Source organism: Ovis canadensis, chromosome 18 (genome assembly GCF_042477335.2).
Source record: "Ovis canadensis isolate MfBH-ARS-UI-01 breed Bighorn chromosome 18, ARS-UI_OviCan_v2, whole genome shotgun sequence".
NCBI lineage: Eukaryota > Metazoa > Chordata > Mammalia > Artiodactyla > Bovidae > Ovis > Ovis canadensis.
Window position 1 is genome coordinate 20,086,585 of NC_091262.1, and position 27,309 is coordinate 20,113,893.

Below are 27,309 nucleotides of genomic sequence, written 5' to 3' on the forward strand. Positions count from 1 at the left end.
ACTCCAGTTTGCACTTAAGGTTAATAATGAACCACCTTGGTGTGCTCAGGATTGTTTTCATTTTGGCACTGAAAGTTCCACGTCCCAGGAGAGACCCCTCCATTCAAGGCCAAATGGGATGGCTGCTCACACTGCTGTCACTAGTATTGCAGGCTGTCATGATGACATTCTTACCACAAGCTGTCCAGTCTGTATTTTAATATGAACCAGTGGTTTACACACTATCTGCCATGCCTTCTCATTCTGTGCTAACAATATCGAGTTCTGATTCATGTGAGTAATTAAATAACTGAGACTTTTCATATATATATTCTCCCCAGCGATTCTGTGCCACCATAAAAAACATGCACAAAAACACATATATCCTTTGATTAGAACTTAAATAAAAACCACAAAACACCTACTGGAAAACATTCATTCTCTTTAGGAACAACATGGGGGTTTTTTCTTAGATTTTTATTTTTACACATTCTTATGATATATCCCTTCAAAGGGAACAGGAGGTTAGCAAGATCAGCTTTTTGGATGATTCCATTCTAAATATACACTTTAAACAAACAATATCCAAACAACCAGTGGGGAGGTGAGAAACATCCCATTAACACCATTTTGTCTACACGATAATAAATGCGAAAGGGCTGGCTGTGTCCTCACCCTCTCTCACCTAAAGCTGACTACTATTGTCTCTGGTTTTAAAGGACATGGAACCACGGGGTGACCTGTCACAGGGTCAAGGGCACGCCCTGCTCTGAGCTGTTGCAGAGACTTAGTAACCAACCACAGCTCATGACTCCATGTTGGCAAACACTCTTGACAGGATACTTCTTGAAGATGTGCACTCCAACATGGAGATACAAATTAAGACCTAAGACACTTATTTTCCAATGGAGGTGGGTCAGGACATTAAAAATCTATTCACCTCAGCACTCATCCCAGGGTCACAAGCTAGGAGAGTGACATTGAGCTCAGCCCACACTTAAGACACACATAACAGACACCCCCCATCATCAGTCTGTCTTGCCATCAGACAATCGGCTGTCACCTTGACCAGTTCTCAACAATAAATAACCTATACAAATACCATTACCAATTACAATCAACATAAAACCAACTCTTTATATTAGAAATGAGGAGTCTTTGTTGGAAAAGCCGTCACCTCCCCTGACAGTTTCTGACAATCACCAGTTCATCTGGCAACAACAAAAGTTGACACTTGCAATTCAAATCAACTTTCCTTCCATGCCCTGCTTCACGGTGCTTTAAAAATAGATCATCCTGAAAGCTGTACTGTCATGCTCCTCCACTTCCTGATTAGGAAAACACACTCTCTAAACTACCTGCTGTAGCCATTCCTGGCAGCTGAGATGTGTTCTGTGGAGGTTGAGGGCCATCCTCTGAAAGCCAGAGGGAAGACCCTCAACTTCCATAACTGCCCCAGTAGCCACGTCCCGCCTGAGGATGGCAAAGCTGGGATCATCATTCCTCAATGCGCTACAGGCAGTTAGGTCTGTGCTACTGTGTTAGGGGGAGGTACGGTTTAGACAACATTAAGTGAAAGAAACTAGTTTGGGTTAAAATAATACTGTGCTGCTAGAGATACTATTTTTATGTGACGCTACAGCTTTAAAGAAGCAAGCTTTAAGAACAATACCTTTGTGCAAAACACACCAGACAGAGCACACCCATTCTAGTATCTTCAATTCAGTGGTGTGTATCTGCAGGGCTATACTCTGTGGCCTGGGAGAGTAGGGCCTTTGCTTGCTCCAGGGGCCCCTCCTGGGTGCTTCTGGGCTGGGTGGCAACAGAAGCACCCAGTTCCTTCCCCAAAACATCTTATTCTGTTTAATGTATCATTTGTTTCCCCGGAAAAAAACACCCAACGGTCATGACTTCTGTCTAAAGTGCAAAAACCTCCCTGAGGTTGGTTGCCGTCTTCCATCTCGAACCCTTTGTGCTCAGAAAGGCCTCCACCCCCATCATCAGTGGATTGGGAGGGGCTTCTTTGGGAGGCACAACCCACCTGGGCTTCCAACGGTACTGTGCCGTACTGTGCGTGACCACCCCGCAAGTATGCGTTTCAGCTTCCTTTCTATTGTCTTCAGCGTCTACCTCCCACCAGCAAAATTAAAAGTTTAGATGCTATAGGCTAAGGTGCAGAAAAGCTCAAGTACACTCTGGTAGGGGCTGGCTACTCCAGAACTTGTTAAAACCAAAAAGAGTATTTAGACTGTGCACTACTTAATGACCTAGTACCACGAAAAGCTGGTATTATAAGCCGTTCCCAGTAATCCTTCCCCAACTCCCTGCCCCCACCTGGACCCAGTGCAGGGTTCCAGGAGTTTGTGCAAATGTAGCAAGTGTGCTGATCTGATCCACTGCAGGAGGCTGGAGCTGTCTTCTCCATAGATAAAATACTATATTTTTTAAAGTTGTGCACAAAGAAGGCAATTCATTCAAGTCTTAAAATGAATTTAACTCTAAGATGAGTAACTTTTTCCTACGATGAAATCATTTCGTTTTTTTCAATCTGCTTATATCCTATGGTTTCTTTTTGAAAAGACTTTGTAAATGGACAAATGAATTCATTTTTCCCTTAAAATGTTAGTTTACTATTTCATGTTAGCACATGTGAATAAAATTTACTCTTAAATATATTACTTTAATCCCATTGCCATTTAGGTGTCTTACCTAGGCAATTAGACTTTCAAACATATGCCAGGCACTTCTGTGACCAGGTGCAAAAATGGGAGAAATCATCCCTAGGAGTGGAAAGAAAACTCCAGAAAAAGGAACTTTTAAGACTAAAAAGATAAAAGTATTTCTTGTCAAAGTCCCAACTCAATAAAATTCCAATGCCTTTTAAGGCACGAATTAGTTTGAAATCTTTACAGATTATAAAGTAAAAAGACACTGCTTGGAGTACTCGAAGTAAAAAAAGGGGGAGGTTTTAATAAAGAGTTCACCACCCTCCCTTAAAGGCCTTTGTGTGTTGGTATTTTACCAAACAAGATGGCATTTTAAATCAAATATCTGTTTATCAAAACCAGTGTCCCTCATTTTCCTCCTCCTGACTGTCTAGATAGAGGAGGGCAACCTTCTTTTCGTCTGAAATCACTGACCTCTGGTCTACCATCCTCTGCAGCTGCACCGTCTTATCAAATTCAGCCTGCTCCTTGCCCCTTTCCCCGGGGGCCTGGTGTCTGTCCCCAGCAGAGCCCTGAAAGCTCACGCCGGCTGCCAGGTCATTCCTACTGCTGGCATCTCTCCAAGCACCAGGCTCAGACACACTAGGAGGTTCTGCTTCCGTCCCTGAAGGGAAGAGGACTCTGGCCTCTTGTGTCCAGCGGGGGGTCGCCTCTACGTTACTCACGTCCATCTGAAAGGTAAACGAAGTTTCTTTGGGCCCCAGGGCAACATGCCTTAGTGTTCTGCCACTGTCTGCAACCTCGCCTACTTCAGGGGAGTCTACCGAACCAGCAAGTGCAAAGGTTTTGGAAATGGGTCCGTGGAAGACAATGTGTTCAGAGGTCTTGGCTTCCGTGGGACCCAGCTGAATATGCCTGAAGGATCTGCTCACACCTGATGTCACTTGATTCCCTGACATGTCTCCTGCACTAGCTTCCTGGGGAGACTCGGAAACAACCCTTTGGAAGGTGCTCTTTTCAGTCATCAGGATGTTCCGACCCACAGTGTAACTACGGGTGGCCAGGGTCTCGTCTGCCGAGCCCTCTCTGTGGGTGCTGCTTTCTGAGTCGCTAAATTCCAAGGGCGGGGGAACGATCAGCTCGGTTGTTTGATGCCTCTGAGGCCCGATGGTGACATGCTGGATGGACTTGCCGTCCCCTGACCACGCTTCCATGAGTACAGAAGCCTCCCTGACGCCCAACTCCACTGTGCCTGAGAGGGGGCCTGTGAGCTGGATCTGCTCACTAAGCCCCTCCCGAGTGCCTAATCGAAGGTGCTTTATGGAAGTCTGGGTGTCCACTGACTCTTCTGCTTGAGAAGAGTCACCTGCCTTCCCCACCCCAGAAACGGGGGCCTGGAAAATAACTTCCCTCTGAGCATAAAACTGTTGGGAGCCAAATGGGCTGTGCCTCCCAGATCTGGGAGGCTCTGTGGGTAGCTCTGCAGGGCCAGGCTCTTCTATGGCCCTGGCCTCGGGACAGGCGGCATCAGGCCCTGGGAAGATGACTTCTGTGGACACTGGGCTCTGACGGGCACCCAAAGTAAAGAGCCTGGCAGACCAGCTGGCTCCCGCCGAGCCCGCTGCCCAACTCGCCTCGCCCTCTGCACTTACCTCCACCGCCTGGGCGGCGCGGCCTTCGACAGAGACCTGCTCAGTCCTCCACGTTCCAGGGGACGCTATCTGGACGCGCCCCCCAGACTGGTTGACGTCCTCCAGCACGTGAGCGTGGACAAAGCCCGTGGGGCTGGTGACTTCCACGGTGGCCGACACGGGGCCTGGGGGCGAGGCCGGGCCCGCCTCGGCCTCCCCCGTGGAAGCGCTGTAGAGCTCTTGGGTGGCCCAGCGCCTGAAGCCACGGCCAGCCTCCGCTACCGGGCTGCCCGGGCCTGGGCTGCGCCGCCGTGCCAGGCTGTCTCGCACCACCGACTCCACGGCCTTCTCGATCTCCCCCGCTTCGTCCCTGCTCAGCTCCTCCAGGTCTAACTGGTCGGCGTCCACCGTCTGTGAGAGGTTGACTTCGGCCACTAGGGTCACGGCCCCGCTGCCCGCGCTCTGGACTTTCTTCACATCAAACGAAACACCCGCAGGCCCACCCTGGCCCTCTCTGGTGAGGGCAGACAGCTCTTCCTTCATGCGCTCCGGAAGGTTCTCCTCCAGCTGCTCGATCACCTCCACCAGCTGGTGCCTGGGCTCCTTGGAGCCTTCCTTAATGGATGTGTGGAACTCTTGGGGTATTTTGATTTCCTTCTCAATGACTATGGGCTTGGCATGAAACTCGCCACTTCTAGTTTGTTCTTTCCAGGGACCAGATGCTGTGTCCCCCTCCAGAGACGCTTCTGGAACATCCACCGGTTTCACGACCTTCTCTCCTGGGACATTGTCCCTCCACACTCTTCTCCGAGACCCCGGCACAATCTCATCCTGCCAGGAGTACCTGATGGTGGATTCCTCTTCAATGTGGATCTGCCCATACACGGAGCCTTCTTCTCGCTCATGGGCCCCAGGGTGTTCGTCCGGAGTCGACACAAAGTAACTCTGCTCTCCCTCCAAGTCACCTGCCTCCGTCACTTCTTCCACGTGAGTTACGCTCTCCTGGGGCCGCCTGGCCTCCTGACCTGCGTCCCCTGAGCACGTGACATCTGATTCCCTGTAAACCGCCTCCTCTCTCTCCTCCACAAGCCCCCTGGAGCCCGGAGACACGTCGTCGACCTCCTCCACTTCGAACGGGGTAGAAAACTCATCTTCCTTCTCACTGCTGACATAGCTCATGGGCTCCTCGATGATTTCCACGTTGACGACTTTTGCTCGCCCTTCTCTCCCCTTCAGACCGAGACGGATCACGTCTCCGATCAAACGCTCCGCCGATTTTCCTTTCAGCTCCACCTCTTTAGCATCCTTGCTTAACAGGTAGTCCAAGCCAGCTTCATCCGAAATGTCGATCTCTTCAGTCAGTTTCGACTCCACGACTATCTCAGTCTTTGCTTTTCTGTCACCGGGAACTTCCTTCCTTTCCACATAAGTGACTTTTGTGTCTGGAAAAGACTCAGTGGACGCTTCTGCCTCAGGAGAGTGGGTAAACTGCTTCAGGATACTGGAAACGATGTTCTCAGCTATGGTTTCAGTCATGGAACCGCCTTTCAGAGAGGCTGTGGTGTCGCTGGCGCCCAGCGTACACCCGGCCTCCTCTCTGGTTTCCACCCCTCTCCCTGTCCCGTCACCAGCATCCTCCTTTAGGGGTGTCTGGAGACCCTGGGGGGCCACCTTTGCTGTGCTGTCCTGGGACACCTCTAGCCTGATCGGTATCTCTCTCCCCTTCACACTTTCCTCCTTCAGCGACTCCTTCTCTCTGGCCTTTTCCCTCATCTGCTCGCTTTCTCTCTCTCTTGCTTCTTTATCTAACTTTGTCAGTTCTTCCCACCTTAAGTTTCTCTCCTCTGAAGCCTTCTCTTTGGAATCGAACATCTTCTCTTCTCGCTTTGTTTGAATGGTTCCTGGTCTGTTTCTCTCCTGCTCTTTTGTGGCTTTAGCTTCCGTTTTCTTTCCCCAAATGACGGTCCTCTCATTTGACCACGTGCCCTCGGACGCGGCTGCAGCCATCTTGGCCCGGCGTTCTCGGTAGGGCTCTGCGGCCGCGGAGGACTCTTTGGCTGAACTAGTGGGTGAAGGCTTTGTTCCTTCGGTTCTTGGCCTCTCAGGGAATGTTTTCACTTGAGCTTCAGTATTTCTTAAAAGACCGGGGGTTGGAGAGACCGTTCCGAAGTTGGTCTGACCGCTGGCAGTTTTCTGGTACGCGTTCTCCCGCCAGGCAGTGGTGAAGGAAGAGTATCCGGAGCCCAGCACGTCTCTTCTGGCATCGTTCCCGACGGGTGGCTGAGAGCGCGGCGCCAGGCTCTGCCGGAAGCTCGCAGGAGGTGCTTTTTGCCTTGGAAACAGATTTCTCTCATTTTCTTTCTGTAATACTGAGGTGGTGTAGTGATAGGACTTGTCTCTGAATTCTGTAGAAATTGAACAGTACATTAAAATGATAGTCATCATTACCTTTTTTCATCTTAAAAGCATCACTACAGATAAGATCTTATCCCGTCATAATATATACCATTACCACAGAAGGGTCATTATAAATGAGATATGTTCGGTTCCCAAATTACTTTTTCTGGGAGTTTAAAGAATCCCAGGACAATAAAATACAGCTCTACAAATGCTTCCACACAACACTTTTCTCCAAATACTGATCTTAAAATACTCATCCATCTTAAATATATCAAACGTGATCATAAAGCATGGCACCTTGTGCCAATGAGGTTAGGGGTGTATTTCAGTTCAGTTCAGTTCAGTTGCTCAGTTGTGTCCAACTCTTTGCGACCCCATGATTATGTGGCAGAAATTTCACAGTTTGGAATTCTTCATTTCCACTTTGTTGAGGTAACTTTTTTTTTACTGATGAGCAGAGAAGAGCTTCATAATTACCAAAGATAGAGTATATAACTCTTAAACATTGAATGGTATTACCCCACCACCTTTTACTCTGCTCTTTTTTTTCCTTCACTGATTTCCATGTTGGGTCAACAAATACTGAAGAATTTAACTTTTTAAAAAACTTCTTGATTCGACTTTTATACTTTTTTTCTTTTTTCTCATTTGAAAAGGTGCCAAAGCAGGAAGCTAGCTAGTCACCACTACTACAATCTGTCTTAATGTCATGGGAGGCTGACTGGGGCTTCCTCCTTTGCTCTGGCCCATCCACAGAGATGCTACCCTTGGGGATGGCCACACACCCCAGGGTAACTGCTCTTAGTTAGGGGTGGCTGCTGGTGGTAGGAATGTAGCCTGGCCAGCAGGACCATCTACCTTGGGGGTACCCCCTCATGCCTACCCCATACCCATCTGCTGATCTGGACAGAGCCTTCTCATCCTCTGCGTCTCCCCACTGCAGCCAACCAGCTTCCTCTCAAATTCAAAAGCAAACTTGCTGGACATTGTCTAAGACCAAATTCCATCCAATCAGAGGTGACTGGAACCAAAATTATTCTGAACCCAGTGACCTATCATCCTGTGAAGTATCTAATCTGGGATGTTGCTTTTGAAAAATAAAGATGGAGGTGGTAGTTGTGTTTTTTTTTAATCTACCACCTATACAGATTGGCTACTATAAGCAAACACTCTCCTGAAAGTGGTAACCAATACATACATGTATGCCCAACACCATGATCCTGAACATGACAATACTCATGGAACTGAACTACAGAGTAGGGTGTACACCCAACACATTGTACCTAATGGACTCTGCCCTCGCTCAAGAAAGCAAGCTCTTAAAGGTTGTACAGGTCCAGGGAAGTTTTCTTTTTCTTAGTTATCTGCAGCTTCTCTGGGTCTTTCTAATGAACACCAAGTCTCTAATAGTCGGCTCTGCAGCCACAGGAAGTTTGGGCTTTGTGCTGCGGCTTTTGGCCTGGACAGAGGTCAACCTCAGGGCACTAGCTGACACTGCTGCTTGCATTGCCCTGAGCTGCCCACATGGACAAAGGCTGGTAGAAACGGTATAATCCTTTTACCTCTGCTCGCAACTTCCAGTGCTGAGCCTGCTGGACAAAGGAATACCTCCCTGGGCCGGTGTTAAGGCTGTACGTTTTTGCTCTGTAAAGGATGTTCCCTCCAAAGGGTGTGATGAGCAAATCCATCTCCACCTTCTCACTGGCTCTCCATCAGCCCTCTCCTCCCTCACCAAACTGGGTGGGAAGAACCCTCAAAACACTAACTAGATGAAAATGAGTTAATGAAGCCCTTTCCTATACAATCTCATTTGCATATTATTGAAACTGTGTGTATGCGTGTGTGTGTGCGTGCGCATGCGTGCTTAATCACTCAGTTATGTCTAACTCTTTGTGACTGTTTGGACTATAGCCCACCAGGCGCCTCTGTCCATGAGATTTCCCAGGCAAGAATACTGGAGTGGGTTGCCATTTCCTTCTCCAGGGGATCTTCCCAACCCAGGGATCAAACCCACACCTCCCGTGTCTCCTGCATTACAGGCAGATTCTTTACCCCAAGCCATTGAAACGAAAGTAAATTCTATTTGGTACTTGAGAGGTATGAATGACAGTTATCTGAAAACTCTTATCTAACCCCAACTCTTCCCGATAAATGATACTTTACTCTTTATCCATAGAGTAAACCTGCGCAGATGGACAGCATCTTTACGTTAAATGATAAGCTTCCCTTATATTTACCTTGTGGCATGTTTTCAATGCACTCAATCAGTATCTCCGGATTACTCTCTCCTTCCAGTAAGGCTCTGTAAAAATTATTTTTAAAAAGCTCATTAGGATATAGAAGATGAGAAGTGCCTCTGTAAGCTGTGGATCGGGTCGATGACACACTGGCGCAGGGTCACCGGTCTGCAGATGCCACAGGGCATGCAAGACCACGCCAGACCTGGCTCGAGAGCACCTATCAGCCAAATGAACAAAGGGGCCGGGCCTCCAGAAGGGCTGGAGAGCCAAGGCCTTCTAGAAAGCCCCTCCAAACCCAGGGCGAGGAGGAGGGGGAGACAGAGGGATGTGGACCCAGGAGGGGAGGCCGGGGACCTGGCTTCCCTGGGGAGTGGGGAGAGGCCCATGCCTGGCAGGCCACCCCGGGCCACAGAGCCCCAGAACAGTTACTACTACCCCACCGGGGTCTCCCTGGAGTCACAGGTCAGGAGTTAACTAGGGGCAGAGAAAGGGCTGACACTTGTCTGTAAACAAGCCAGTCGGACTGCATGTGCACTTTTCCAACTGTGTTCCATGGGGACATCTTAGAGACGAAAACAACAGAGGAGAGATGGAAGGGGCAGGCAGAAAAGGAGAAAGAAGAGCTTCAGACGCCCCCTCCACCACAGCCCCCAGGGCCTCATTTCCAGGCAGCATCCAGCTGCCTCCTCTGATAAACATGGCAGAAAGCACTAGACTCGGGGGTTCTTTGGCCATGCCTAACTCCAAAAGTGTAAAACTGTCGAGTCTTCACCGTTATCCACGTCTAGGACTCGAAGCCCTGAAGAGAGAGCAGACGCAGGCCTCGTGGCCTCTGTGCTCCACAGTGGTTCAGCCAGACCCAGGGCCCCGAGACCCTAGGATGCAGGCTGCTCTGGGCACAACAGTTGTTCAGTTGCCAGGGCAACGTGTGAGGTCACCAAGTCAGTTCCAAGAAATACACTGCATAGGGCAAAGGGCAAGCAGAAGTGGAGCCCACTTGGAAATACTGACTGACCACTGACAGCCGGGCAGCCAAAGAGGGGAGGGCCGCCAGCGGGGACTCTGGGGTCAGGCAGAGCAGTGCCAAGTCCTGTTTGCACGGATTCAAAGGCAGTGATTCCCACACATGCGAGAGCCCCGCTGGTACGCTGGGAAGAGGGCAGGAGCCCCCCAGCCCGCAGCCTCGGGAGAAGCAGAGATGAGGGCGAGGAGTGCCAGTCCAGATGTGCGCAGGAGGGCTCGTCGGACGTCCCGGGGCCACGCCCAGAGCCTCCCGCTCCACACCCGGAGAGCCAGGAAACCAAACACTGGCCCGCTAATCCCACACCCTCCTGACCCAGCGTGTTGGGTTCCCCGAACACAAATAGAAAATGCCGAGGTCCCTACAGGATAAAAAGGCACACGCTGACGGGAAAGTCAGCCTGTGGGGGGTGCACCCGGGATGGCACCAGCAAGAAAGGCAGCGTCCTATAGCCAAGGGGCCACGGCGGGGGTGTGGGAGCTGCCGAGAAGCCAAGGCCTATTTCAGCTCTTTCCTCCACCTGCTCAGGAGGAAGCCCCGGGTACCACAAGGTGCTCTCACTGGCTGCCCACAGCAGGCAGAAAGGGCCTGCAGCGTGTCCCGGCCAGCAGAGAAGAGATGACAGGCGGGCAGGGTGCTCGGGATAAAGATGCCCCTGCGGGAAAAACACCTTCCTTCTCCCTCACAGGGCCACGACTTTGTTCCTCTTTCGGGGAAAACACAACTCATCACCAGACTTCTAGAGTGCAGGACCCTAAGTCGGTGCGGTTCCTAGGGGGGGCACCAGACCTCAAGGGGTGATAGAGCCCTAACATTCCCGCCCCCAAGGCCTTTGCCAGCCTTAAGACGGCTCCGACCCTGCCGTCTGTCTCCCCAACCCGCTGGGCCGACTGTGCGTACCTGGCCGACGGTGAGCAGACCGGCTGAGACGGGGGCCAGGCGGCGTGGGCCCTCGGCTGCCCTGCAAGCCACCTGGGCCTCCTTGCGGGTGCAGAGATGGTACCGTCTCACACACACTGTCGATCGAACCCCCTACGGCAGAGCCTCCAGACCACACTAATGAAAGCACAGCCAACATCGCTTGTGATTTCAGTCACAAGGCCCCGAGGGAAAGGACACCCCCGAGGACTCAGGCCCGCAGCAACACCCCTCCCGGCGGCTGGCCCAACCAGTGGGCCTCACCTTGTTCCTCCCAGCCGCCCAGCACGGGCCTCACAGGCGGGGCCGCTGGTGCTGAACCCATGGCTCTGTGAAGCCCCCCAGACATGCGGCGCCCCGCCCCCGTGAAGCCCTCCAGACACGCGGCGCCCCGCCCCCGTGAAGCCCCCCAGACACGCGGCGCCCCGCCTTCAGTGCTGCCCACAGGACTACGGCATAGGAAGACCCAAAACCGCGGGGCAAGGCCACGAAGGGTCGGCCCCTCCAAAGCTTTCAAAGGAATGGTTTTTAAGGAATAGAGTTGTACAGCTTTAAGAAGCAGGTCAAGCATTCTCCGGTTATTTTGGGAGCGGAGGAATAAAGCTGGCCAGAGCCACCGTGCTGCTGAGAGATGCCAACCGCCTGAATCATGGGCTATTAGTGAGCGTTTCATAAGGCCCTCAGGTTGGCAGCCTCGAGGGGCAAGAAAACAAGCACACGTGTGTGGGGAAACCAGGTCCGCGGCCTCGCTGAGGCCGCTGAGACAGGCCCGTGGGTGAAGCGAGCACTGATGCAGGGGCACTGACAGACCCCCGCGGGGGCCGACAATGGTTCCCCGCTGGGCGGCGACCCTGCAGACAGCCCAGGGCACACACGCTGCTGGCCGCCCTGCATGCCCACCAGGCAGGGAGAAGAGTCCGGGAGGCAGAAGCTGTTTCCAGAAGCAGCCTGGGGGGAGCCTGCCCGGTCCCCGGTCCTGGTGGAGAGATGGTTCCCCAGGCGCTTCCTGACAAAGCACCCGTGGTGGGGGCGGGAGGAGGGGAGGGGCTGGGAGAAGGCGCTTCCCTGCCCCCCAGCTCCAAAGAGGCTAGGGGACCGCCTGCCACTCTAGATAGGGACTGGGGACCAGAGGGTAAGGGAGGAGAGGGGGGCGGAAGTCCATCTGTAGGACACGCATCGCCATTGGATTTGCAAAGGTCTCCCCCAGTGTTCTTGCCTGGAGAATCCCAGGGACTGGGGGCGGGGGCGGGGGCGGGCCTGGTGGGCTGCCGTCTATGGGGCCGCACAGAGTCAGCCCGACTGAAGCGACTTAGCAGCAGCAGCAGCCCCTGACACAGGCGGGTGAAAGGCCACAGGCAGGCAGTGGTGCCAGGCGCCTCTGGCCATCGCCTCTGCGCTCGGGGTGAACGCACACATGGAAAGTCTGTCAAATCCAGACACAGAAAAAGAAAAAAAAAACGGAGGCAAAAAACAAGATTAGGAATAAAGCAGAGAAGAGAAAGCACAGGGAGTGGTGAGCAGAGAAACTTCCAGAATCAGGTTGCCTGGATTCAAACCCTGCCACTTCCTAGCCCTGTGACTCCGGCAAGCTGCTCAACCCTCTGTGGCTCAGCTTCTGCATTTCTGAAACAAGGAGCACTGTTTGCGGTGCTAATCAACAGACGAGAGGTTTATGGTGCTAATTAATAAAGTGACTAGAAAGTTCTCGCAACAATGGCTATCACAGAACACGCGCTCAGTAAAGGTCAGCCATCCCCGTCACCTACATCATTTTCTACTGGCCTCAGAAAAAAGCCCATTTTCCATTAATGAAAATAATTCAAGAAGGGAAGAGATTCTGGATTACCTAAAGCCACGGTTAACTGAGGGCTAATTCATTTACACAATGATGTGGGGCTAATGCCCAGCTGCATCCGTTGATCCTTGATCCTAATTGTCTATCCTTAAAACTACAAGATTTTAATTTCAGGTTTTTCACCTTATAGGCAGATAAGTCTCAGCATTACACATTTTTATAAGTTTTCCCAAAGCAGGATTCAACTTTTAAAACAACAAAATATATTTATCCAAGAACTTGAGAATTTCCAAGAAATGTTTTCCTTTGAACAAATACATAAAATGGTATAGGTGGTCTTAAAAATAATGGAGCAGCCAGAAACATCATTAAAATGATAAAATTACCAGCATTAGGCGCTATCTGTATTATAAACCAAGACACTGGATATTCTCAGTTAAAACCCACCGCGTCGGCCCACTGAGATCAGATAAAGGGAGTTCTGTATGAACATCCTCCCCCAACACAGACACATCAACACAAAGACCCTAAAGGACTTTGCCATGAAGTCCCCAGACAGGAAATCTTTGCACTACACTTCAGTATCTGGCCAGGCAAGACTACCTTTAGTGTTTGAGAAATCCTTTGGCCCTGCTCTCCATTTTTCCAGGGGAAACTTTGAACTGTTATACTCTCCACTCCCAAAACATAAAAAACAAAGCCTCTTTGTAAATTCTGATGGAGATTTCATCATCTGTACCCCGGATCAGAAATCCAAGAGGGTGCCCTACTTACCCTGTTTTGTCATTTCTGGACTCAGCTTACTCTGGGTAGTTCTGCATCTTTTGTTTCAACTTTGACTATCTTCCCCCACCCCCCAATATGTTTTCTAACAGCCTACCCCTAATGATGGGGTTCTGTCCTCTCTTGGTGCGGTGGGTGGGGAGGGGGGATTCTCTATTTTTCAACTGTGTTTCTACAAATTCTCAATTTGTAGCTTGTCGGCCTGATCTTTATATCAGCAGCAAGGGGCTCAGGACATGGTGGGTTCTGAATACTGTCGTATTCCTATCCCCCTTTCCCTACCCTTCAAGGCCCAACTCAAATCCCACAAACCTTGAAAAGCTCTCAGGCTACCCTGGCCTGAAGCTCACCATTCCCTCTCTGAACCATCAGTACCAGACCCTATCACCAGCGGGAACCCACTTGCAGTATTTTCTTGGAAGGTGCATTCTATTATTTTAACATCTTCTTTGACTTTTCACCAAAACACACGTCTCCCTCTTCCCGTGACACCCCCCCCACCTCCCCCTCTTCTGCATATGACGTTCAAACCTCTGCCATCCTCCAAGACCCAGATCAACGTCACCTCCCTCGAGAAACTTCCCCTGATTCTCACAACTCCCTTCTGACTCCAGAAGCCCTGCACTCGGGAACGTGTCTTATGTCCCGTGGTGTAGGAGGCTACCTCTGTCCACGTGGCCTTATCCTCAGCACCCGGCTGCACCCTTGTGACCCCCCCTGAGCAGGCATCATACCCTGCATGCGGACCGTCTCCAGAACAGCCGGAGTGCGCAGACCCCAGCTCACAGAACACAGCTTCACAGGCGAGGTTCTTACCCACCCATCACATGTGCTCCTCCGTGGACAGCCCCTAAAACCAAGCTGCCCAAATGCTTGGCCTTGCTACAGACACGTTAGCTCAGTCCTCAGGTCCTTGCTTAGCTGCCCCCTTGGCCTGAAAGGCCCTTTCCTCATGGTCTCTTCCTGGCTGCCCTCCCTGTAAGACTCAGCGCTGTCTCTTCCAGGAAGCCAGCTCTGCATGCTCCAGCAGCCCCTCGCTAGGACTGCCCATCCTTTGTCCTGTCCTCCAGCCTGCTGGGAGACAGGCTTAGAGCTTTCTGGATGCTGCCGGGGGTCTCTGCAGACAGCAGTGTGGGGACAGGTCACCTGGGATCCTGTCACAGGAAACTCTGATCAGGGTGGGCCCAAAGCGTCCCAGAAGCTTGAGGTGCCGTGTGACGCCAACACTGCAGGTCTGCAGGCCTGCATGAGCAGGGCCCCGGAACAGCGCTTCTCTGCCCTGGGTGCACCTGGCAACCACCCTTGCAGCTGAAGCACGACCACGCTTGGGCCCACCTGGCACCAGGTAACGGGAACATCTAGGACTGGGCCCAGGAGCCGCCGCTTCATCAGTTTCTCTGGGTGACGCCCACGTGCAGACGCGGCCTAGAACCAAGCCCTTGCCTGTTTCTGAGCATCTCCCCACCGTCTCTCAGCCCCTTGTAAACAAACACTCCCCTTCAGTGTGATGGTGGACAAGCATCTCCTGCCGCGCACGACACGACCTGCGACAGGCAGACGAGAGCGAGCGCAGCCATGCCCACCTGCCTCCTTCTCACGGCAGCCTCGGCCCGGCCCGGCCCAGCCCGGGGCTCCTGCCCACTAGTGGGTTGCCATTTCCTCCTCCAGAGGGTCTTCCCAACCCAGGGATCAAACCCAGGTCAGGTTTCAGGAAGATTCTTTTACCACTGAACCAGCAGGAAGGCTATAAACTATAAGCTTGTATCTATTAATTATGCGTTATACCACTCTGTTATTATTTTATCGTTTCTTCTTCACGGTGAAGGTTACTGGAAAGGGTCAGACACCTGGGTTTGGAAGGGTTCACGGCACTTAAGAGCTGGCCTCCACACAGTGCAGAGTCAGCCACGCTGGGCTGCACTTCCAGCTTCCCGGAGACCAGCCCGCCCCTCCCGTGGGAAGCGTGTGGTCAGGGTGATGGTTGATGAGCAGCGCTGGGGGGCGGCCGCGACGGGGAACAGTCCAGCCGTGGGGCGGAGCAACGCTGGCTGCAGCCGTCGCCCACCTCAGCCCCCTGCACGGGGCGGCGAGCAGCCGTGTGGCGCAGGCCCCAGCACCGTGGTCCCCGCCGCCCTCCGGGAGGCAGCAGAGGGAAGATCAACCTCCCAGGGACGGCGAGTCAAGGTTCATAAAGACCAAACGGGCACTTGTGAAGAGTTTTCGGACCTAGGCTCAGAATTTGGGCAGGAGCACAAAGTACCGAGACAGTCACATGAGACACGACAAGGATTTATCTTCAGGACACTTAGCAGTAATGGGAAATGCCAGGCTCTGGGCTGCTACAAGGGAACAGTCAGATTCAGCTGCCTGCATGCCCTCCAGGTCTGTAGGTGGCTCCGGTCTCAGAGCTGAGCCCTGGGGGCCGGGCTCCCCATCTCCCCCAAGTTCACCTGGCCTTCAGAAAGGCACAGTGACATCAGTCACCCACTTCCTGGGAAGGACTGATGCCTCCTACACTCCTAGGAGACGGCCACGTCAGTTCCTAATGGGTGAGAAAAACGGATGCCCAGCCACAGACAGGAGTGAACTCTGTCCCTGCGGATGTGAGCGAAAAAAGTTCAACTACCACCAAGAGAAAAGCTAAAAACACGCTAAGCCTTGAGGAAAGCTGAGCTGGGAGAGTTGCAAACACCTCCCAGGAAGGGGAGGCCCTGACCTCTCAGGCAAGAGGCCCACCTGTAGGCGCTGACTTCCCACGACAGGGAAGTGGGGACAGGACGCAAAACCCCGGAAAGATGAGGCGTAAAGTCAGAGTCTCTGGACTTTTACAGAAAGGAAACAGGAAGATCCAACACGCTCTGTAGAGAAAAGACTCCCTCAAAACCAGGCCTCACCTAACACGGCACAGGTGTGGGTTTTCTAGGCAGCCCAGCGTCTGCCCTGGAAGGCTGGGCCTCCACTCCGTCTCAGCCTGGGGGACTTGGGGAAGGTGACCCCTCCGAGCACTCTGTTCCTCAGGCCAAGGGCAGGCATGGGGCCCAGCAGAGCCAGAGGGGCCCCGGGAATCCTGCTGGGAAAGGTGCCCCTCCTCTGCCCACGCATGTGGGGGCTGCAGGGATGAGAGCCTGCAGCCTCTGGGCGCCTTCCTGCCATGGTGGGGGCAGAGCAAGGAAGGGGCCAGAGACACAGGGCCAGACCACCAGCAGCGCCACCCAGGCACCGAACCCACTGTGCTGGGGGAGGGCTTTTATCCGTTTTGTGAGGAGCAAGAGCCTCCTTTGACTTGAGCCAGTCTGAGAAGGGCTTCTGTCACTGACAAGTGACAAAAACCCTAATTAATGCTTCCCTCCCCCAAACAAAGCCCAACTACTTTGATGTTTTCCTTCTTAGTAAAGTTTAGCTTATCTCACTCAGCATGTGTTTGAACAGCCTGCTGATCTGATTTTGCAGCACTCACCCCATGAGGTTTCTGAGGAGAACGTGGGGAGATGGACCTTGGGAAACAGACTGGCAAGTATCGCCTCTGCCCTCCCTGGTGCCCTGACTCCCCCACCAGCTTGGCCCCGGGACCATCCCTCAATTCAGGTGGAGGGTCCGTGCCCGTGGGCAGGCCTGGCCTCTTAGTGACCTCTGTGGGTCCTGCCCAGGGCCTGCCCGACAGCCTGCTCTCTCTTCACCGATGCTAACAAGAGCCCCGGCCAAAGGCTGGCTGAGGCAGGTCTTCCAGATAGTGAAGAATCGCTGAGGCTGGCCCCAGGCTCCAGTGTGGACGCCCAGCTTACACTCGTGGGAAAGAAAGCTGCTTCTAAATGCACATCAGAGCAGCCAGGTCGCTCTGATGTTCAGAGTGAGGGTAAGATCAGGAGACCCCACAGGCAGCCCCCAGGGCGTGCTGATCCGGGCTGGGCTCCGTCCCGGCCACGTGCCCCAGCCCGGAAAGTGGGGGGTGGTGGACCTCGGTCCCCTCCTCCCTGCTCCAGGTCTAACTTGCCCATCTGCTGACGATGATAGCACTGACGACCAGGCCTCCTGGGATCAGCCAGGACCAAGGCTCCAAAGCTCACCCACACCCATGACTGATTCACGCTCACAGCAACCATGAGTCAGCGGGCATCGAGTCCACTTTACACGGCTTGGTGGGTACGGCACAGGCCCCACACCAGCCTGGATGCCTGCTTCTAGACCCTTCCCCCACGTGCAAAAGAGGTGTATGGCATCCACCACCTGAAAGGCAACACAGGCAGTGAGCAACCTCAAAGGACTCAGCACTGCATCAGGCAGGCAGTGAGGGCTCAGTAATCACAGTCATCTCACAAGTGGGGTGCCTGGGTCCCTGAAAGTCCTTCCACTATAAGCATCTGCAATCTGGGCCCCCCGGTCCAGTCCTCATTGCTTAGGAAAGCTGCAGGGGGTGTGAGGTGCCACCTCAGCCAGTGATGGCTCACCCCTGGGGACAGGAGGTGGGCACTAAGGGCAAGCACCATTCTGTGACCCACAGGTCATGCCAGGGAGGCCACAGCCTCCGCCCCTCTGAGGGCTCCGTGACTGTTTCATCTGGGTCGATCGAATTCAAGTCAACATCTTCATAAACAAAGCCAGGCACCTGCTGATCTTCGGGCAGAGATGAGTTTCTTGAAGGATGAACCCCTGGAGACAGAGTTAGAGCCCCGGGGTTTGAACCAACAGCACAACTGGCAGATGGACTCAGACTTTCTGGGTCCGAGTCCTGGTCCTCTCCTTTCTAGGTCTGTAACTAACACGGTACCTAATCCCTAGGATCAGGGAGCTGGCATGTATAGAGCTCTTCACTGGTTCCCTAGACATGCAAAGGGCAGGCAAGGGGGCAAAACTCAGCTACTCCCAGCACCAGGGGGTGCCCGTTCTGTGATCTGAGTGGGGCCCTGCCCCCCTCCCCGCTCTGGCTCTGGACACCTGGCTTGGCCACCCTGGGGGCTGCTCCTTGCTGTGACAAAGCCACCGCACTGCACAGAGCCTGCAGGGGCTTTAAAGTGCTCAGTGCAGTGCCCTTACCTGTAGGTTGCCACCTCCAGGCTGAGGCCAGTCTTCACCTGCACGAGCTCCTGGTAGTCCCGCAGCCGGTCAGCCATGGCCAAGGTGAGGGCTGCCTTCTCATCCTCCAGGTAGGCGATCTCTCTCTAAAGAGAACAGAAGTTTTGGGGGTCAGGAGGCTGGAGCTCTGCAGAGTCCAACACAGAAAGAGATGACAAATTTCCAGATTTATTAAAAACAGTCCTTGCAAGGACAATTTTTAAATACTGTATTTCTCCCACCTGGAAAAGTTTTTTTTTTTTTTTTAATCACTTAAAGAAGATGTGATTAGCACACAGAATTTTCTGTTCATACTCCCTAATAATAAAGCTTGTAAAGCATTTCTACACCTTAGACATCAGTCAGCATAGGTAAATAAATACACTAACACTGGCGAAGTAAGATACTATTTAAAATAAGCCAAAACTAGAAAGCAGGGATTTTACTATATTTAAAACAGAAGTCACTCAGATCTGAAACAGAATTTCCCCCACACTCACAATTTGCCCAGTTATATAAGCTGATACAGACTTCTTTGCTTCACGTAGACAAGCTACTTTAAAACTATCTGGGAGAAAAGTTACATTAATTTGACAAGAAAATATTCACAGCATAAATGTCAAATGTCAGACCTGGATATAAACCTTCATGACTGTTCTCATTCAGTTCAGTTCAGTCGCTCAGTCGTGTCTGATTCTTTGCGACCCCATGAATTGCAGCACGCCAGGCCTCCCTGTCCATCACCAACTCCTGGAGTTCACTCAGACTTACATCCATCAAGTCAGTGATGCCATCCAGCCATCTCATCCTCTGTCGTCCCCTTCTCCTCCTGCCCCCAATCCCTCCCAGCATCAGAGTCTTTTCCAAGGAGTCAACTCTTCACATGAGGTGGCCAGAGTACTGGAGTTTCAGCTTTAGCATCATTCCTTCCAATGAACACCCAGGACTGATCTCCTTTAGGATGGACTGGTTGGGTCTCCTTGCAGTCCAAGGGACTCTCAAGAGTCTTCTCCAACACCACGGTTCAAAAGCATCAATTCTTCGGCACTCAGCTTTCTTCACAGTCCAGCTCTCACATCCATACATGACCAATGGAAAAACCACAGCCTGGACTAGACATTCTCATAGCACATGGTTAATAAGAGCTCCCAGGCACGTGTTCACATTGTCCCCATGGCAGTTCCGCTCCCGCGGGGTTAATTGCATCTGTCCGTGTCCGCCGGCTGGGAGACATCTCAGGGCGCTGCCTCCTGCACTCCCCACGCCCCTGCCTCCCCCATCCCCGTCTCTAGAAAAATGTCCTTAACATGAGTCATACAACACACAACTGGTGAACCGGATTTGAAATGAAATGACCAAGGTAATATTACTTCCTCAAAATGTACCAGTTTAAATCGACAATATATTTTAATAAACACAATGGTTTCATTTACACCATTTCCCAGTTTTGCACTGCTCTGCATTAACAGTTTTACATAGCGTTTTATAGTTATGCTGGGGAATAATTAGCTGAACAAATACTTAGAACTTTGAGTAAGTCTACATACTTTACCTTCTGGTTTGCAATGATTTCTGAATACAATTAACTAAAAAGCTTACATTCTTAGACAGTTATCTTTATGGAATTTAAAAATTGTAAGGCTATTGGGAGAAGGAAATCTATTTTCATTTATCACATTATCCCTCCATCAAAGGCACCTGGCAACATGCTTACCGTCCGAAATCAATACAGAGTCTATGCAACTAAGGTCTCACACTGGATTCACCAAGCATGACCAGCATGTAAATGATTCTGCCTCTCATAGCAGTTCTATACATCCAAACTAATAATTGCTGCATGTTCTTTTCGTCTATATAAAGCTAAAACAAACACTGAAGCTACTTCGCTTTGAAAGCGAAAGAATAATTTTTAAGCAAAGCAGTAAATTTAAGAAGCGCTGCTGCTACTGCATCGCTTCATTCATGTCCGACTCTGTGCGACCCCATAGACAGCAGCCCACCAGGCTCCGCCGTCCCTGGGATTCTCCAGGCAAGAACACTGGAGTGGGTTGCCATTTCCCACTAGGTAGTATCATATTGAAAAGCAGAGACATTACTTTGCCAACAAAGGTCCATCTAGTCAAGGCTATGGTTTTTCCTGTAGTCATGTATGGATGTGAGAGTTGGACTGTGAAGAAGGCTGAGCACTGAAGAATTGATGCTTTTGAACTGTGGTGTTGGAGAAGACTCTTGAGAGTCCCTTGGACTGCAAGGAGATCCAACCAGTCCATTCTGAAGGAGATCAGCCCTGGGATTTCTTTGGAAGGAATGATGCTGTAGCTGAAGCTCCAGTACTTTGGCCACCTCATGCGAAGAGTTGACTCTTTGGAAAAGACCGTGATGCTGTGAGGGATTGGGGGCAGGAGGACAAGGGGACGACCGAGGATGAGATGGCTGGATGGCATCAGTGACTCGATGGACATAAGTCTGAGTGAACTCCGGGAGTTGGTGATGGACAGGGAGGCCTGGCGTGCTGCGATTCGTGGGGTCGCAAAGAGTCGGACACGACTGAGCGACAGAACTGAACTGAACTGAGGGTGGGTAAGTGTAAACATCCTCCAAAACTGGCATTATAAACAGGTGAAGAGGTTCATCAAAGCAGACCATTGGCCAGTCTTGATTTAAGTGACAGCTACCAGAATTTGGTCACACGTGACATTCACGTATTCTATAGCTAAGTCTCAGTGTTAAAACCCCATGTTCCCCCATTTTAGACGAAGTATAAACTCAGGTACAAGGTTACAGTATGAAATGCTGTGTAAACATAAGTATATGAATCCTTCCTACTAGAGAAAATTCTACCTAAATATTAAAATTTGATGACATATAGTAAGGTCTTTGCAGAGAAGTTCAATTATTGCTAAAATGCTTAGGAAAAGAACCAGACATATTCAATTCTCTAACCACAACCTCCTAGGCAAGTCAAGATCTCCCAGCCATGCCAAGGAGGTGGCACGAAGATTCTTCTCCCTCCCAGGGGCCCAGAACAGTTCTGTACCCCTACAAAATAGAGGGAAAATCAAACTGTGTTTAAGTTACAATAAGAGCAGTTCCAACCACATTCCCATGTGAGTCAAGTCTTCCTAAACTGTCAAAGGAAAACTCATTGACTTTTGGGAGCAGGAAACGTAAGAATTACTGGCTCCCAGCAGTCTCCACAGGAATTGTAACCCATCCTGCTGGTTGAATAATGTGTCATACTTGGCCTCCAGGTCTCCAGAAGTTTTCAGACACTGGGCCAGGCAAAGGCACTTGAGCCTGACTCGCAGCAGTGAATTCTAACCCAGGCAGAGCAGTTTTGCCGAGTGATACAAGAGCTGGGGAAAAAGGTCACCTTTTCAGTTGCTATTTTAGAGAACTTCTGGGTGCCTCACAACAGATGATGAAATGCAAACTACACAAGGGAAAGCATGCTGCACTCAGTGTCCAAAGAATTCTCCTTTCTCTTCACCCAACTTGAGCGGCTCCTAGCTAAGCGCGTCACCCAGACACAAGGGGAAGAGCGTGCAAAGGTCACCTTGAATGTTGGAGCTAGAGGGAATTTAAATACTGTGATAACCTCATTTAGATGCAAAAACGAAAAGTAAGTGTTAATAACAATGCATTGACTAGATGCTAAGTATTTGCTGCTCTGACCCAGGCTACATTCTGAACTCCAGGCTCATCATTTTATGTTATGAGAGCAGGTGGCTATCTCAGAGGCATTTCAAACCCAACTCTGCCCTCCCACCCAAGCCTGCCTTCCTGCACCAACCCCATTCCTCCAGCTCCTCTGGCCCCAAGCCCTGGAGAGGAACTTGATTTCCCCCTCTCTCCCACCATGTCCAATCCATCTGCAAAGCCTATGGGCTTCAACTTCAGGGTGAAGTCCGACCTCTGCCCTTCGCTGCTGCCCATGGCCCAGTCCTTCAGCACCTCCTGTCTTGATGGCAAGGTCTCAGAAAGAGATCGCCCTGCTCGCACCTGTGTGGTTGGAACTGCACTTATCTCAACTTACAGTCTGATTTTCCTCCTCTTATTTTGCGGGGTGCAGAACTGTTCTGGGAGGGAGAGAATTTTTGTGTTACCTCTTTGGCACGGCTCGGAGATCTCGACCTGCTTAGCAGATTTGCAGTTAGAGCACTGAATGTGTCTGATATTTTTTTTCTAAGCATTTTAACAATAATTAAATTTCTCTGCTACAGTCCACGGGGTCACAAAGAGTTGGAAACGACCAATGCGACTTAGCACGCACAAACTGCTTTGCCAAGAAGTCATGTGCAACACAGCAGCCAAGGAGACTCCATGAAACGACACAGGTCACCACTCATCTCTGCACAGAGCCCTCCAGCGGCCTTCCGCAGGCTCAGAGCGGAAGCCCAGGGCCTGCGGTGGCCCCCTCCCGCTCCCGCACGCGCCCCGGCCACACCCGCCCCTGAACACCACACTGCTTCCACATCCAGACCTGTGAGGGTCAAGGTCTCGTCTGTTGAGTCTGTTATGTTCCCTGCTGTACCCCCAGGACTTTAGAGGCCAGCTTGGCACACTATGTGCTCAATGTGGGCTACTTTCATCACCCCTAGCTCACAGATGGGGAAACGGAGACACAAACATGGCAGAGCCAGAAATGAGACCGAAGCAGGGCAGCTAAACTGACTCCATTACAATCAAAAGAAAGTTCTCAGTCATTCACACCTCGGCGGTTGTGTAAGCAGTCCAGGGCAGGCCTCGAGGCTAAAAGCACACTTTCACAAGCCAAAATCTCTGTGTTTATGGGTAAGGCTGGAGTAAATCACAAACGTCTTCCAGTTTTTGCCTGAAGTCCCTTCCTGCAGACTGGGAGGCCGGGTTCAAGTGATCTGTGCTCAGTCGCTCAGTTGTGACCAACTCTTTGTGGCCCCATGAACTGTAGCCCGCCAGGCTCCCCTGTCCATGGAATTTTCCAGGCAAGAATACTGGAGTGGGTTGCCATTTCCTTCTCCAGGGGATCTTCTCAACCCAGGGATCAAACCCGTATATCTTACATCTCCTGCGTTGGCAGGCGGCTTCTTCACCACCACACCACCTGGGAAGCTTCAAGAAACCTGAACTGTACACAAATGCTGGGGACGTGGAGGTCAGTTCATCAAACTTCTCCGGCAAATCTGAGGCAAGGGGCCTACCAGACAGGCCTAAGGCACGTAGGCCATCTGGGAAAGCCCACTTTCCCCAGGGAGGCCTGGCGAGCAGCCTTCCCCTCGAGCTGCAGATGCAGCCCAGAGCCTGGATACTGTGTGGGGGTTCCTGCCTCCAAATAGGGGTTTCCATTAAACCATTCGGGAAACAGAAGAAAGTAAATGAATGACTTAACTCTAAAACTATTCTGACAGCCGCCAGCTGGAAGGGTCTGAAAGCATTTTAGAACCGTAGATTAACAGGCACCTCTGTGCTAGTCCTTAGGAAGAACAGGGGTCACCACTGTATGAAAGCAGAATGAACACTGGTTTCAAGTCCATTTTAACAGAACAGACAGCAGAGAGGGAATACTGCCCAGTGGTTAGTTGCTCAAGTAATGAAGCTGCAATCAAATCCAGGCTTAGCTACTTACTAACTGGGTGACCTATGGGCCTCAGTTTCATCATCTGCAAGATGGGGCAAATATTGGTACCCACTTCCTAAGACTGGCATGAGGACTGAAAGTGAAAACACATGTGATGGGCTTCGTACCTGTGGCACCCAGCATACAAGAAGCTAATTCTTAATAATGAAACTTTTATTACAGTAAATTAGTTAAGTCAGGTCTTCTATTTCCAGTCTCCCCAGGGTAGCTTCTTTAGAATTTGAAGACGTCAGGAGCTTGGGGTTAAATCATCAATACTCACTCTTAAACAAAATTTCTAGCATTTCTACACTCCTTAAAAATAAAACACTAATGCTTGGTGTTGAGAGTCTTTTGGAATGCAACTTGAAATATAGTTGCTTTAAGCTAACTGATGAAAGATTCAGGGTATGAGTAAGGAAATACACAGTACGATAAAGCCTGCAAGTCCTTATCGACATTTTCCTTCATCTTTACTTTAGTGGAATGAAGCAAATTCCAATAAGAGAAGTACTACTGGGCAGGACAGTGGGGTCCTGGTTCTGGGTCAGGTGTGACCCCAGGGAAGGGCCCTGGAGTCCCAGTGTCAAAGAAGGTAATCTGAACTGCATGTCAAGTACCCACCTCTACTGGAATCAGAGGAACTCTGCTTCTATCTGTTTCATATCTGGGGGCACACTTAGGAGTAACAGGGAGCGAAAGGGTTCTGCTGCTAAAAGGAACACTGAAACCAGAGCTCCCAGGTCCAAAATGAGCCCAGTGGGCTATGACTGGAAATGAATGGTGAGGATTGAGCCCATGAAACACGCCTCAAAAGAAGGCTTTTCCAAGGCTGCTGGCACAGCAGGGACCCTTGACATGTAGCAGGGGTTCCCTACAAAGGGGTTCAGTAGGCAGGGAGCTTGGCAGACACTTCCCTTTGGTTAAAAGCTCCATGAAAGCCTACGTTAAAGATACTTTCTAGCTTTCACTCAACACAGAACATAGGGCCCTCTGGAACTGGTATCCCTGGCCACCGTCACTGGAAAGGGAAGCTCGGTAGTGCAGAGTAAGTTCTGGAAACCAGCACACACTTCGCTACTCCCTGTCCTCACCCCAGCTACAACCCTGGCAGGAGGCTTTTGCAAACCATGACGCAAAGGCTTAAAAACCCACGATTCAAAAGACTAAGTTCCAAACAACTGGGTACTTCAAGATTTGCCATCCAGACTCCAGCTCTTTGACGAGGGAAGCCCCAGGGCAGTGCTAAGGACCACAGCTGCTTCCTTTACTTCCTTCACTTCTGTTTTTTAAAAGGCACAAAATCACCCCAACACAAACTGTTAACCTGAAGCTATAAATGGTTTCCTTCCAGGTATTTCTGATTTTGTGTGGATGCGTCTTAAACTGTCATTCTAGCGCAGTCTGGGGAGAATCGGGGCTAACCGCAGACTGGGCTGGGTGTGCAGGTTATAAACCAGTCACAGGTGTCACCCTGTCAGTCTGAGAAGCCTGAGCTTCCCTTCTCTGGATGAGAAACTGTTTATAGTACCTGCACTTGTAATAACATCCTGCCAGACACCTGCCTTAACCCAGCTTCTACCCAGAGATCTGGCATCAGCATGTACTGTGAGGAAAACATCTCTGATCAAGTTCTCTTCATTAAGATCGCTGCCCCTCCCAAAAACAAACAAGGCGGTGGCGGCCCAGGGAGCCCCGACCAGCTGCTTCCCACAGGGAAACCATTCTGGCAAAATAAAAACCCGATTTGGAAGACAATTTACGCTTTCCCCAAAGGCGTCCTACTGTGCAACGGTGCTGCCACTTTGAACGACTCAGGATAACGGCTTGGCATTGCCTAGAAACCTCGCAACGCTGGGGCCTGAGGAGGAAGGAGGTGTCACCTCTGGAAGTCACTCTGGGGGGCTTCCTGGTCGACTTTAAAGTCAACTTGGTCCCTAAAGTACAGGAAATAGCAAAGAGAACCTGGAGTCTAGGGAGTCACTGGTCAGGATGCACCCAGGCCCGCCGAGGGCTACAGAACTGACAAGCGGGGCAGGACCCCGCCCCTGGGCACGAAGAGCCACCGCGCCGCACTCCACGTCCAGCGGGGGATCCTGAGGCCGCGCCGCGGAGTCGGGCGGTCCCTTCGGCGCCGGGGTCCCCAGGGCCAGCCCCTGGGCCGGGCCCGCCCGGCGGGGACGCCGCGCCCGGCGTGAATGCGGCGCCGTCCGGGGACCCGCCACCCGCCGGGCGCCCGGGGCCGGAGTGGGGGCGTTCCGGCTCACCGACCTGCCGCTCCTCGGCCTGCAGCTCGGACGCCTCGCGGACCCGCAGCAGCTCCTCCTCCAGCAGCGCCCGCAGCTGCTCCAGCTCGAGCACCTCGCGCCGCAGGTCCTCCGCCTCCCGCGCGCACAGCCGCGCCTCCTCCTCGGCCTCGCGCCGGCTCTCCCGGCCGCGCCGCAGCGCCTCCTCCAGCTCGCGCACCTCGTCCTCGTACTGCTGCACGGTCTCCCGCCAGGCCTCGGCCACCAGCAGCGCGCAGTCCTCGTGCAGCTCCCGCAGGCGCGGCGGGGGCGCGGCAGGGCCGGCGACGCGGCCGCGGTAGCGCAAGGTCAGGGCGGCGGCGCGCGAGCGAAGCTCCCGCACGTCGCGCTCGCGGGCCGCGTCCAGGCCGCGGCGCTCGGCCTGCAGGCGGCCCAGCAGCGCCTCGAGGGCGGCGCGCGCGGCCAGCTCCTCCTGCAGCTCGCGGCGCTGCGAGTCGAGCTCGGCGTCCAGGCGGCCGCGGGCGGCGCGCGCCTCCTCGCCCAGCAGCTGCAGCTCCCGCAGCTCGCGCCGCAGGGCGTCCCGCTCGCCCTCCGCCAGAGCCGTGGCCCAGCTCAGCTCGTCCAGCTGCCGCCGCAGGCCGCGCGCCTCCTCCGCGCAGCGGGCCTCCGCCTCGGCCCACAGCCCTTCTTGGCCGCGCCGGCCGCGCAGCTCCTCCTCCAGGAGCAGGTTCTCTCGCTCCAGCTCCCGCACCCGGCACACGTAGTCGTACAGCCGGGCGTTGAGCTCCTGCAGCTCGGCCTTCTCAGGACCCGTGTGAAGCCGCCAGGACAGCATCTTGCTGGGGTGCGGGGCTCCCCCGGCCGCCTGCTTCCCTCCGAACCCGGTCTTGTCCCGCCCGCCGCGCCGCCCCGGCCCCGCCGCCGCTCCGGAGGCCCGCAGACTGTGGCGCGAGCCGGCGCGCCGCGGCTCCTGGTCCGCCCGGCG

The 27,309-nt window shown here is 52.5% G+C and overlaps 1 protein-coding gene across 2 annotated transcripts; it reads right to left on the reverse strand.

Annotated features, from left to right (window-relative positions):
- Positions 1-547: 547 nt before the first annotated feature.
- On the reverse strand, positions 548-27,309 carry SYNM (synemin). Of its 2 annotated transcripts, XM_069559223.1 has the most exons (5): positions 26,350-27,309; positions 18,465-18,589; positions 8,914-8,978; positions 4,298-6,681; positions 548-3,376 (listed from the first exon to the last, which is right to left on the reverse strand). In XM_069559223.1, the coding sequence occupies exons 1-5, from the start codon at positions 27,157-27,159 to the stop codon at positions 3,038-3,040; spliced, it is 3,723 nt and encodes a 1,240-aa protein (XP_069415324.1). In that variant the 5' UTR covers positions 27,160-27,309; the 3' UTR covers positions 548-3,037. The 2 variants fall into 2 exon arrangements, with proteins under 2 accessions (XP_069415324.1, XP_069415323.1); XM_069559222.1 differs by having other exon boundaries at positions 548-6,681.

What these genes read in the sequence shown, in the direction of transcription:
- SYNM (XM_069559222.1), bottom strand. Translation starts at nt 27,159, where the DNA reads ATGCTGTCCTGGCGGCTTCACACGGGTCCTGAGAAGGCCGAGCTGCAG. An exon ending in TGCAGGCCGAGGAGCGGCAG is followed by an intron (nt 18,590 to 26,349) that starts GTCGGTGAGCCG and finishes TGTTCTCTTTAG; the next exon opens with AGAGAGATCGCCTACCTGGA. An exon ending in CTGGAGGTGGCAACCTACAG is followed by an intron (nt 8,979 to 18,464) that starts GTAAGGGCACTG and finishes TAATTTTTACAG; the next exon opens with AGCCTTACTGGAAGGAGAGA.